General features: G+C 43.2%; 1 protein-coding gene across 5 annotated transcripts in view; it reads right to left on the bottom strand.

Annotated features, from left to right (window-relative positions):
• The window catches only part of SMARCD3 (SWI/SNF related, matrix associated, actin dependent regulator of chromatin, subfamily d, member 3), a 73,676-nt gene that overhangs the window by 22,097 nt on the left and 37,898 nt on the right, over window positions 1-13,681 (bottom strand). For all 5 annotated transcript variants that reach the window (XM_063418565.1, XM_063418583.1, XM_063418557.1 and 2 more), the window contains 2 exons: window positions 12,006-12,048; window positions 1,835-1,957 (listed from right to left, as the gene is read on the bottom strand). In XM_063418565.1, coding sequence (XP_063274635.1) covers window positions 1,835-1,957; window positions 12,006-12,048 — 166 coding nt within the window. The remainder of the gene's footprint in view (window positions 1-1,834; window positions 1,958-12,005; window positions 12,049-13,681) is intronic.

Below are 13,681 nucleotides of genomic sequence, written 5' to 3'. Positions count from 1 at the left end.
TCTGTGGTTCCCTATGACTGCTTCTAGCTACAGCACTATCACTGTCACAAAAACTGTAACTGCAATTACAGTTGATAACTCTGAGAAATCCTGCATATTCCCTACATAATTTCACATACCTCAGACAAATTAGTATTTCTCCTAGGATTACAATCCCAGTTTGAGATTCGCTGTTTTAAGCAAATATTTCAAAATTACAAGAGCTTTGGTAAGAGATGGAAATGCAGAGATAATTTCTATTGCTGTTACCAATTCTGCAACTGTAATAAAATGGAAATATTTAACACTAAGAAAACCCCAAGTGTATCTAGGTTTAGCCCTATTTTGACAGGTCTGATACCAATATGCTAGGACTACCTATAGATGAATTTGAAGAACATCTGTTTGATCATTCTCTAGATGTCATCTGAGTAACTGATATTTAAAATGTGTTTTGTGAGCCCTAGATGGAAGCAGTTTCTGTCTACAGTTTCTGTAGAGTGTTGTGCCTTCTATACTCTTCCCTATCCCAGACACTGAATATCTCCATTGCACAGCTTACAGCTAGGACCTTGTGGACCTGTTAATTCCCTCATTAAACAGTTTGCCACAGAATAAATAACCTCCTGTTGATTTATGAATTCAGTCAAAGTCTTCAATCACCTTTAAATATGGCCAGATTCCTAGCTAGTTTAAAAGAATGGTGTTCTACCCATATCAAGAAGATAAGACAATATCAAGACAAATTACTTCTTTTGAGAGTACAATCTACTATGTACAACACTTTTTAAGAATGAACTCATCGTTTAGACCATCCAAAATTCAGTTTCCTATCTAGGTGTTAATGGATCTTGATTGTTTCTTTTTTGTTTGTTTGTTTCACATATATCAACTGGAAAAACTGGAAAGAGGTAAAAGCCTTCCACATTTTATCAGCCTATCACATTTTATCACCTGTACAGTGACAAAGACAATGGAATATTGATCTTTGTTGGGCTGACCCCCATCACCATGGTACAGACAAGAATGGTAGTTTTACATCACAGCAGATATACAGCTACAAAATCCTTCATTCTATGGGAATTATTAGAGGAATAGAGTGTGAGCTACCCAATACAGTCACAAGAACTTAAATGAGACATGAAAAGAAATTCTTCACAATGAGAGCAGGCAAAAATTTTAACAGACTTCCTGACAAGACTATGAAACCTCCATCCTTACAGATCTTCAAAACTCAACAAGGCCTTGATAACCCTGTTTTTAGCAGAGGGTTGAACTAGATAACTTCCAGTTCCCTCCTATCTAAACTCTTACATGATTCCAATGAACAGATTCAGAAAAATGAGAAAAAGACCATTTCAGTGGGAAATTAGGAAGAGTGAAGTGCTGGACTTGATCTAATTGAAAATGCAGAAAATGTCATCCATTTTTTTCTTACACAAATAATAATTTCTGTAAGTAAATCTTCCCATTGTATGTTCTGTTATTCAAAAGCTCCACTTTTGACAAAATTTGAATTGGAAACGTAATACATACCTTCAGCACACTCCTGTAATCTTTTATTTTCTCATTTTTTATCATTTTAATACAAAGTTCCCAAACCAGTTTTTATCTATCCTTTATTTATCCCATGGCTATTATTCCCCTTATTAAAGACTTTCAGAAGTTAGAGCTGGTGATAGCCACAGAATTTTCTCTACCACTTTTCTATGCATGCTGATTCCCAGCAGTTTGTTTGCTGACCCATTCTGAAGCATCTCTGCTAATACAACTTTTACTGGAAAGGTATTTCCACCATTTACTGCAAGAATTATTTTCCTCCCCTCACACAATCTACAAATTTTTCACAACATACCTTCATTGGCCTCTTCAGTGCTTCCTGAATATCCACACGCTTCCGCATAATGGTCTGGTCTAGCTTGCGCTCAAAGGCCAAGAGATCCATGTAGGCCTGGGACTCAGGAACCAGCTCCCGGATCTGAAAGGAAGCAGGGAACATCCAAGCACAGGGAGCACGAATCTGCCATGTTCCAGAACAGCAACACTGACACACTCCCAGCCCTCGGACAGACGTGTCTAGAGGAGTTCTCCCTCCTACAGCAGTTCCCAGACAGGGGGCAGGTCTCGGTGGCATGGGACAACGTGGCACAGACTGAAACGCGGGAGCACAGAAGTGAGGCTAATGCGCTCTGGAAGAGCCCCCCTGAATCCACTGGCTGAACCACGGCTGTTTGCTTCGAGTGAGGCTTAGCTACCAGCAGCCAGGGAGCCCCTGCTTTCAGCAATCCAAAGTATAGTGAATGTGTCCTGTTCAAAACTAGAAGAGTGCTGCATCTCTCTAGACTAAAAGAGGGGTGATGCTCATGTTGACAATTCAAAAACAAGTGTTACCCATTGTAAGTAAAAACTGCCACGGAGGATGCCAGCCTTTGTCAGCACATCTTCCTGGCTGAGGTGATATTGACCTTCACGTCAAAGTTTCAATATGACCAGATATCAGGTGTCAACTTACGATCCTGCCAACTTTTACTGGTATTTTAATACATTAGTTAACTACATTAGTTCTATTGACAAACCCCCTTTTTTATTTTCTCGTTTACAAGGAAGTTAGCAGAGGAGGGGATACGAAGTAGGTTGGAATGAAAACCTAATGAACTGAGCTTAGAAATGGGTAAATATACCCTTAAATGAAAATGTTGGTTATTAATTTGGAATAACTAATGCAAGAAAACCATTAAAAAAAGGTACTGTAAGTAATTAAAATAGATCTACTGGACAACATTTTCTATTTCTACAACATTCACTCTAGCTTTCACTTATTTAACTGTTATAATATTTCCATAGGAATTAAAAGTGACTTGATATTCCTGTTTTGCTTTGGATCACAATTAATTACAGTTACAATTACAGTTTACATCTGGTGTAAGGCACAAACACCTATGTGAGAGATACCAGGCATGCACCTGTCCCCCGTGTTCTGCAAGGACATGAGAACTATTGCACGAGGTCATGCCAAGCTGGCTCTCCTAGCATTGTGCCTCTGGCAAGGTTTCAAAGCTGCTGCCTTTTAGCAGCAATAGCCCAAGGCAGAGTGTTCCAGAACCTCACCAGGCAGTGTGGGAGGAAAAAGCTCCTTTTGCTCATTTGGAACCTGCCACGAGTGAGTTTCATTTGATGCCATTTCCCTGCACTGCTGGAGCAGAAGTGGGCAGGCATTCCCTAGGCACCTTTGCCATATGTTTTACAGGTTTTTGTCATCCCTATCTTCATAATTTTCTTTTCCAGCCTGAACAATTTCTCCCTGCTGTATTTAGACTGATTAAGATTATCAAATAAATGTCTCTTTCAATCTACTCTGTTTTGAGATGGCAGAATACCTGCTCTACTTACAGCAAGACTGATACTTTGGAAAAGCAGAAACCACAGAGCAAAAACTCTGTTCAGCATTAGTTGAACCATTATATTTTTAACTGCTTATATGCTTGCTCAAAATGTTCATATCAGCAGAATAATAAACATGAGCACAAAGAGCAAGCATTACCCTGGAAACATCAAGGAATTGACAGACAGCTTGCAGAGCAAGGGCAGCGAGGCAGTGAGTGCTAATCTTTGGACACAACAAAACACCCCAATGTTTTTTCCTGTTCTGCGCAGATGAAAAGATTCTTCAGTTCCTTGCCTGAAGAAATTAATCATGGTGTGCTTCAGTCAGTTAAAAATTCTGGACCGAGCAAGTAGTTTCAGACCTTTAATGCCAAGTTCCATCAGAGTCAGTTCATGAGTCCCCCAGGCACAGGGTAAAGCAGGGAGACACCTACAGCGTCCTTAAGATACAGGAGATACAGGGAACCTTTCCAGCTGGTTCCATGCGTACTAGACCCGGGATCTAATGGAAATTCTAGGAAGTTTGTAGAAACAGCAGAAACCTTCAATAAATATTTTTATTCCACACTTTTACAACTTTTATCACATGAAAGGGTTATTTCCTATTCCATTCCTATAACCAAACTGGATGTTTAAATATTATAAGATGCTAAAAAGTACAAACACTTTAAAATCAGCCAAAGACAAAACTGCATCTAATTCCTTGAACTGCAAATGGCTGGAGATTGGGAGAGCATTTGAGAGAAGAATTGTACTTGCTGTGTTTGTATTCTTCTCTAGGGATGTGTTATGGTCACAACAAAGATGGGATTTTGGGCTAGATCAAAGGCTCACTCGGGCCAGTTTTGGCAGCTCTCAGTCTTTTGCTTTCTCACCCTACTAATGGAATAATCTTTTGGAGGCATGATAGTGCATTTGTTATAAGGACCTGTGCAGCCTGCCTAATTCCTTCTCTTTCATGACTGAAAAGTTCATAGCTCCATGCAGGTCTACACTCCTCTAGTGAAGTTCTAACTGTAAATGCGAAAAAAGTATTTCAATACTTAAATTCTCCGTTCTGGCCTTTATCTAGTCAAAGAAACTCCAGAAAGCACCTAGCAGAAGCAGCATCTTGTCAGCCAAGGTTCTGAAGCATATATAGTTATACTTTATCTTAGAATTACATGGATAACTGGAAGAGATTACTATTAACATTAGTAAGACAGTGTCTTTCTTGAGGCTGGAGTTATCTATTATGAAAATTCAAAGGTTTCAAACTTTTCAAGATCAGTAAAAAGCAATTACTAAACTATGCATTTTTATCCTTGATTTCCAAAGGTTTTTTATCAGTGGTGACAAAAAATGGCCAACTTGCAAGTGGGGGCAGTGAGAACAGTGTGGAAGAAATGGCATGATGGGAGAGTCTCACAATTTTCTTGCAGAAGCAGCACAATGTGGGGGCTCCACCATACCTCCCTGTAAACAGATGTGCAAGGCTTGTGAGACAGAATCAGAAACCAAGGAAAAGCTGCAACACTACAAATTCTGGAATACGAACAACATCTTTGGATAGCTTCTATGGCTGCCACAGTAAAACAGCTTGGAAGGCAACAACAGCAGTCAGGCTGGGGAAAGCAATGAGGAAGCCTTCTGCAAGAAGTGCAGCAGCAGAAGGAAAGCTAAGGAAAAACCCAGGTCTGGGTCTGGTTCTGCCGCTCACGTCAGAAGCCACAGAGAAGGCTCCACGTTGTCTTTGGCTCCGTTGCTCCTGGCTGAGTCCTGTCCTCAGGCCTCCAGGGTCCTGAGCCCAGGTCAGTCAGGGCAGCAGGGCTGTGCAGAGGGGCCCTGACAGGCCGCAGAAACAGCGCGGCCCTTCAGCACGGTGAAGTGCAGCACAGCAAGAGCTCTGCTGCTGGGATAGAATGACACCATGCAGGGGGACAGGAGGGCATGGGCAGGGCAGAAAACAGGTTGGCAGCAGAGGACTCGGGCACCCTGATGCACAGACAACAAGTGCAGAAGGAGTCTGTGGCGTAAGGCAGCCATAGCAAAGGTCAGCTGCAAAAGGGGCTCTATTGGCACAGGTGTTGCCATCAAGCCCAGGAAAGAGGCTCTTCCTCCCTACGCCACACTGGTGAAACTGGATCTGGACTGGTGGCCACAGGATCACAAAGATGTGGCACTCTGGAGCGAGGCCCGCAGAGGCTCACTAGGATGCTGGGGGCTGGAGCACAGACCTGCCAAGAGAAGCTGCAAGAGCCTCTCCAGCCTGGAGAAGAAAAGGGAAAAGGAGATGGCCTGGGAGAGTGCAACAGCCATATGGGACTGGTGAAGCAGACAGGACCAGCCTCCCCTTAAAGGTGCATGAGATTAGGGTGAGAGGCAACAAAAACTCACTGCAGCATGGGTTAGGGTTATTCACTCCCTATAAGGAATTGGTTTGTAAAAAAAAACCTCTGACAAGAAAAACAAAACACATGATAGCATTAAAACCTTGGAACAGGCTGTCAAAAAATGCTCTGGAGTGTCCATCCTTGGATGGAGGTATTCAGAACCAGTCTGGTCAAGGTCCTGAGCAAGCTGATGTAATCTGACCCTGTTTTGTACAACAGCTGGCCTGCACAACTTTCACACGTCCTGTTGTGCACCTCCAAGTTCCCAGAAAAAAGCAAATAAATAAAATTGGATGTATTTCAGGCAGGAACAATTGGAGCTGCATTCTTCACTGCCTACATAGGACAAACAAAACAGTTTCAGCAATCTTGATTTCAAAAACAAATCACTAATAAATAGAAATTTGGCAGCTTCTTTAGAATTTCCGTCTTTGAGAGAGGTAACAAAATCCAAGACCTCTTACTCCCCCAAGTCTGACAAGCTCAATTTGATCCTAAGCTGGTTTTTTACTACCTATGGCAGATGTACATAACCCACACATTTCACAGGTATTGTTGAGAACCGGAATTTTTATATCTTAAGTGGCAGTGACTGCAGTCTGACTTGGCAGGTACTGGACAGGTTCCCTGCTAAGAAACTTTAGCCTATAGCTCACTGCCGAAAGTGTCTCTGCCACTGAGGCTTCAGTGGTGGTCACAGAAAGATAGCTAAGGGCTGACACTCCTTATAAATCATAACTGTGCCACCCTGTGACGCCTAAGAGAGCATGGTTTGAGGAGGATTTCTGATTCACTACCACATGGCCAGTGACACAGTCCAGTAAAATGACAAAAGCAATCTATGTTCTTGGTGCTACTCTCTTAGGAGCTGACAAGCCATCACTTTTGCTAGGTCCCCTCAGAGCCTTCTTTCAGACTGAACAAGGCCAGTTGTCTCAGTCTTTCTCCATGTGCTGATCCAGTCATTCAATCAACCTGACAATCATCCACTGACCTCAGTCTGGTTTGCCAACATTTTTCTTGAATTCAGGATCCCAAAACTGGACACAGTGCTCTAGCACTGAGCTAACGAGCACTGAGCCAAGAAGGGTAATTAAGTCTCTCAAATTCTTGGCTGTGCTCCTGGCCACAGAGCTCTGGATGCTGTTGGTCATCTTTGCTGACAAGGCATTCCTCCTGCTCACACTCAGCTCACTGTCCACCAGTGCCTCCAGGGCCTTTCCAGCAGTGCTGCTTCCCAGCCAGGCAGCCCTCCTCTTTCCCAATGAAGAACATTTGACTTAGTTGACTTTCATAAAATTCTTGTTGGTTCATTCCTCCAGTGTGTCCACAAGCATGTCAACTGGTTTCCCCGCCCCGTGATTGGTGTCATCAGTAGATTTGATAAGCAAGCTCTGCACTGCCTCCTCCAGTGGTAAAGATGCCGGACTGAACAGCCACTATGACACATCCCTGCAGTACTCTGATGTCAGTATCTTCATGGCCAAGTGCAACCATTAGCCACTGTCTCAGCCTCATCATCCAACCAGATGGTTGTCATTCCATTAGACCAAGATGTCCCAACCTGAATACAAGACTATTATGTACGAGACAGCAGCCTTGAAAGGACATTGGCCAGTTCCCTCAGGTCCCTCACATGCAGTCTGCTGGGTATCATGGAGTTGTATGGGTGAGGTTTCCTTAACTAATCCCTGGCCCTATCCCTGTCCACTGTCGGCCCTTCCTCTTGGATGTGTTCACTGATCACAAGGCATGAAAGCCATCATTAGTGAAGACTGAACAAAGAAGGCTTTGAGCGCTCCAGACTTATTGTCTCTGTCATCACTGGATCACCCAGCCCACTCAGCATGGGGCACACATTTTCCTTGGTCAGCCTTTATTATTAGTGCAATAGTAGAAGCTTTTCTTGTCCTTGATGTCCCGCGCAGATCTCAACTACAGCTGAGCTTTGACTTTGCTGATGCTATTCCCTGCATGCCCAGGCAATGTTTCTATACCTCTCCTTTGTAGCCTGTTCCTGCATCACTTCTTGTACATTGCCTTTTGATGTTGGGACCACCACTATTCTGGGCTCCCTCATAAATCTGCTCATTTTCCTGCATTTGAAACAGGCTGCTCTTAAAGGTCCTTACAGACTTCCCAGCTTCCTTGAGCCACTTTGCCCTTCAGAGCTGCTTCTCAAGGAATCACAACTACCAGTTTCCTGAAAAAGCCAAACTCTGCTTGTCTAAAGTCCAGGGTTTGTACTTGACTACTCTCCTTCCTCATCTCCTGCAAGATTTTGAATTTATTTATTTCACAGTTGCTATATCCAAGGCTACCACTGATTACCATACCCCTAACCTCTTCTTTCTTACAAGTGAATGGCAGATCCAGGTGTTCCTCACCTCTGGTTGGCTCAGATGGAGAAAGAGGTGGACAACAGCCATGCAGTGACCAAACCACAGCAGGACAGCTATTATGGCATGGGATCTGTGCAGAGAATTCCACATGGTGGTCAGTGAACAGCAGCAGAAAAACTGACTGAATATTTGTGTAAAGGAAAATGAACTACAGAAGATGAAAAGGAGAGGACAGGTGTACAAAACCTGTCAGCACAGCTAGACAAAGAGCCCCCAGGAATTTGGGGCTGAGTGAGAAGAGCAGCAGCCAATACTAAGAGACAAGCATGCCACTGAAGGAGGGGTAGTTTGTTGTTTCAGAGTTGCACCCCACTCACCAAGTTAAACAAGAAAAAGCAGAGACAGGCACAGCTATGCTGCCAGAATGGTTTTCAGCTGAGATTCTTGCATCAGAATGGGTAGGCAAGCAAGCTAAAGAAACAGAATGGTGGATCACATTCACAGGTCCCTGGGAAAAAATGTAATGACTCAATACTAAGAGAAAATAAGATTGACCAGAAGTAATGCAGAGGCAAGGCCTGGAGACAGAGGTACAATCTGAGGAGCAGTCACGTGTCCCTACAGACAATTTGTGGTCTGTGGTCAAAATCGAGGCACAACTGCTAAACTTGGGTCACAAGAGCAACATCAGCTCCAAAGATTTAGGTCCTCAGCTATGAATGAAGATGCCTGTGAATTTCTCCAAAACTGAATGAGGGTTTCAGCAACAGCCAAGTGTGAACAAAAGAAAGATCCAGAAGTGAGGAAAATAGGGCAGGAAAGAGCCTGCTGAACAGAACTGGAGTTAATGTTAAATACGCTATAAAAAATACTAAGCCTTGTAATGTCACAGTATGTCAGTGTGAGCATAACTAAGTCCTTATGTTCATTATAATTGCATTTTAGACAAAAGATATGCAGTCAATACAATCAACTTGCATTTAAGTAAAGCATTTGACATACAGTCAGAAAGGGAACTACACCTTAAGACTGAAAAATGAGAGCTGGAACAAGACCCGGCATAGGAAAAAAAGTGCTCTTATACAAAAAGGAGAAGTATGCTAAGAAAACTTAGTAATGATAAATTTGGGTGTCACTGTCATTGCAAAGCAGAGGATAGTACAGAGAATGTCATGAAGCTCAGAACTGTATAATGGAGATGGGATGAAATAGAGCATTACATATAGCTCGGGATCATGCCTCAGAGTCCAAATCCTGCTCTAATACGGGAATTCATCAGTTGCATATGACAGAAAGCAGAAATACTTGTATTAGCCAATCAGAGAATGACCAGAGGCTACATCAATGTGGAAAGGCCATTAAAAAAAAATTTTAAAAAAGGCACAGCAATCCCAATTTGCAGTGCTATTTCCAACAGAGGTAAAAATGCAGAAGCAGCATTCAAACACTGGTGATACTGGCAATCTGTAATACTACGTATAGTTCTGGTTTCTTGAGAGGTAGATTTTTCTGGATCAGAAAAAACAAATGACTAAGAGGATTTCAAGAGGGGACCCTCTTTAACTTGGCAAACAAAAAACACTTCCCTTGCTGAGCCTAGCAAAATGAGAAAAAAACCCAAGCTGCCAGATCAAAAGTATGTCTCAAGTAAGGAACCTAACTAGTCTTGAAGTGACAGTTGTGTTATGGCTTCCATGACAGAGGGAACCAGACTGGAAGTGCCAGGATGTCCCATGCAGTTCCCTAATCCACTCTTCCTATGTGCAATAGTTTGCTGGGTTGAACTTCTCATACAATTGCATTCCTGCAAAATTAAATCCTTCTCAAACAGTTGACCTGGAGTGACTCAGTGATCCTACCCAACCAGCACTATGCTCCAGGACTATGGCACAGGCTTGACCAGAGAGCCTGGAAATCCAACAACAGGTTACCTTTGCCAACTGCCTGAGTCATTATCATAGTGAGGAATACTGAGAACCTACCTCCTTTCCCACTACTACATAAGACCATTTTCAAGAGTCAAATGTATTTAATATCTTCCCCTCTCCCCTTCAAAGTTCCCAGAAAACATAAGCAAGAGTCTGCAAAAAGTCTGTGGGTAACAGATGCTGACTGGCTGGAAAACACTCCAGAGTTACTTCCAGAAAGCTGGAAGTTTTACCCTGTGTTTCACATGCATTCCACAACCAGGAGTGCAAATCCTCCACTTGACAGGACAATGATGTGCACAGCATTTCTTCAACCCACAGATGGTGTAAGGGGTTTCTGACACACTAACTGCTGCCTAACAGAGCAGCTTTACCCAGACAGAGGTCACATCATTGATACCAGCACTGCAGCTGCACTGATAAAAACCCCACTTCAGAAAAGACCTCTAGCAAATGCCTTACTACTCCATTAGTTAAAGCTATTGGCTGGCAGCAACAAAGATACTGAAAAGCAAAAATATATGGTGACAGCATGGTTCTGAAAGTATCTGTAAAGGTTTTTTGACACACCTATATAAGACTCTACCTATTAAAGAATTATCATGGACTTGGTAAACAGAGTCAGTGATCTGCTGGCAAAAAAGTTTGATTACCTCTTATACCTTTTAATCTTATAAAGGCAGCAGGCAAAATAAAACCAAAAAATAAAAACACTCCCACAACCAATCAACCAACCCAAAACAAAAAAACAAAACTAAAAGCATCTTAAAATTGACTTATATTTCCAGCAACAGCCTCACTATACAGCATGTATCACTGTCTGTGAAAAAAGTTTGTGTGGGACAGACAAAACTGACAGTACAAGAAACTTAGCTTTCATTATTAAAAAAAGTACAGACCACCAGCAGAGCAGGAATGAGGCTTCCACACAATTACCAGGGAGGCTGCAAGTAGTTCAAAGGTCTGGGTTTAATGGTAGCTTAGTCCTTTCAAGACAGCAACATGAGAGATCTAATGGCTTACATATGAGAGGTTCTGCTTTCAGGAAGTAGTAGGAACAGCAAGAGAAGAAGTGATAGCATAACATCAGGAGTACCAAAGTAGGCTCACCTCTTTGGATGACTGGTAGTAGGCACCTGTGAAATGTCACAGAAGCGATTTTGGAACCTGCCAGCAAGTTTAGGCTCACACTAGTAGTGGAGCTTGAAAACTTGAAAAGGATATGGAGGAAAAGGACACACCTGTTCAAGGGATTCCGAGCCCAAAAAAAGCACCAGTTGTCAAAGCAACTGAGACTAAGATGTGACAAGGGCGTGTGTTTTGAAGCCTCTAAGGACCAAGCAGGTTCTTGGGATCTGTACTGAAGAGGGTAAAGGAAAGGAGAAGTATGGGAATAATGAGAGAGGAGAGCAGAGAGAAATCCCAATGTTTAGAAAGGAAGTAGAAGATGTAAGCATTGAGAATCAAACATAGGCAGACACCAAAAGCTAGAAGTATCCCCAGGGATAAGAGAATTAATGTAACTCTCCAGACAATACAGACCCCTTGGACTCCATTGTTTACACGAGTTCACTTCAGCCCTATGGTGACACAACCACAGAAATCAACAACCTGGTAGCTCTACTGGGCCAGAGACCTGAGTCTGAGCCCACCCCCTCAGGTACAGGCACACTCTGGTCTTAGCCAGCCTCAAAAAAGGATCAAAAGCATTCTGGAGGGCCCCAGTGCCGAGCTGCCGCCTGGCAGCCCAGCGCCACGGTCCCTCCAGCAAGCGGCAGTGCTGGCTCGGCTAACCCAGGCACGAGGCCGCGCAGGCCGGGCTGCTCCACGCTCCCAGCCCCCAGCCCAGCCCCAGCCTGGCTCTCCAGACTTTCACCCACTGCCTACTTACTTTTTAATTAGATTTTTAAACAAAAAGTGAAAGAATTTTCTAAAATTCCTCTAATTACACTAAGAGGCTGAACTGATTGTGAAGGGAATAGGAAATGAAAGCGACTCACCCTCTGAGGGAGAATTTTGTCAGCCATCTTCCTCCTCTTGGCACTGTACATTTTTTAAAGAAAAAAACACGTTACCATGGTGACAGATCTAGGAGTAACGAGGCCACCTGCTAAATTATCCTGACATCTCCACATGCTGGTGCACAGCTGTGCATGCATCAGCAAAAGGGTCTCACCCATGCCCAGGACCTCATACCCCTTCTCTCAGCAGCCTGGGGAGGCAGTTAGGTAAGAACAAATCAGGGCTTTCTGTTACGCATCCTGGAAAGAACTCTGTGAGTTCTTTGATCACAGCATCCTCTGTGGTGCAGAGTGGCAACGTATGCAAGTGCAAGTGCACACACTGCTTCTAGGTACAGGCGAGCGTGCCCAGGACAGTCTCGAGTGTGGCGTGCACAGACACACCTGTGTGTGCACATCTGAGTGGCTGAGTGCCTGCAAATGCCACGGCAACTCGTTCCAAAGGCAACACGCATTTATTCCATCATGCCCAAAATTAAGTGCTGAAGAACACATATCTAGATGTGTGTATTTCATTATGAAAACACACACATATGCACACGCCTCCTTCTTTATGTACATACACACTTGTTGTACTGTAACATATTTGCATGAGTGATGGACAAAGGTAAAAGATCTTACATTTCTACATTTCTTCATCTATATGAACACACATGTGGGAAGATGAATGTGTGCCTGCAGTGTGTGCCATACATACTGTGTCCATACCCATACATAAGCACATTTCTATAGCTATGCTTTTAAAAACACATTTGCACTCATGTACATAAACACAAATGCATATGTGCCTGAGAAATGGTTCTGTCAGGAAGACTGTCTTCAGATTCTAAGAACTGCATATGCCCACCAAACCTGTCACCCAGCTTTCTCTAGCAGGGCCAAGAGGGAATTTAGGTCCTATTCTTCATCTCTTTAATTTGTGAGGCCTTTATCTTAAGGAGGAGATGAATCACTCCATCTGTGACAGACAAATGGGAGAAAGCAAACCACCTGCTGCCACTCTGCCATGTCACAAGGACACCCCTCCTTACTGTCTTCACACTGGAAGTCTGTCATCAGCTGTGTCCACATAAAAGCTGTTTCCATGCACATTGGTGTGGCATATTCTCTTCCTACATTTGTTAATAATAAGCCAAGGCTAAAATACCAGATTCTTAAGGCTCTTCCCCTTCCTCACATAAGCCAAGGCTGAGGAACTCTTTGTGGCCGGAGGTGCAGAAAATTCAGTTACACCCAACTTAATAGGTGAACAATGTCCCTTTAAAAAAGTGTAGGAATAATGGGAATGGAATGTTACATCGTGTGAAACTCCAACACCTTCCATAGCTCACAAAATCAAAACTGCACTGAAACACTTCACAGAATCTGGAAGTAAAGGCTGAGCAAGCCCCAGCCTCCCAAAGGGGGATTGGGATATGCAGGTACCTGCAACAACCCCACAGGCTTGCAAACAAAAAGCAAGGGAAAAAAAAAAAAACAAAAGCAACATCCCCAAACAATTTGGATCTCAACCAGTTCTTAAACAGTCTGTTACAGATATGAGATTTTTGTCTCTACCAAACCTGCCAAGAAAGGACAAGTGCAACTTTCTTGGCCTGTGCTAGAAAACATGGAACTAATTTACCCCCAGAATTAGACCCAAGGCACCAGAAAAG

This window comes from Prinia subflava, chromosome 1, assembly GCF_021018805.1.
Source record: "Prinia subflava isolate CZ2003 ecotype Zambia chromosome 1, Cam_Psub_1.2, whole genome shotgun sequence".
Taxonomy (NCBI): domain Eukaryota; kingdom Metazoa; phylum Chordata; class Aves; order Passeriformes; family Cisticolidae; genus Prinia; species Prinia subflava.
Note: the sequence above shows the minus strand (reverse complement) of the source record. Positions and strands in the feature narration are given on the sequence as shown.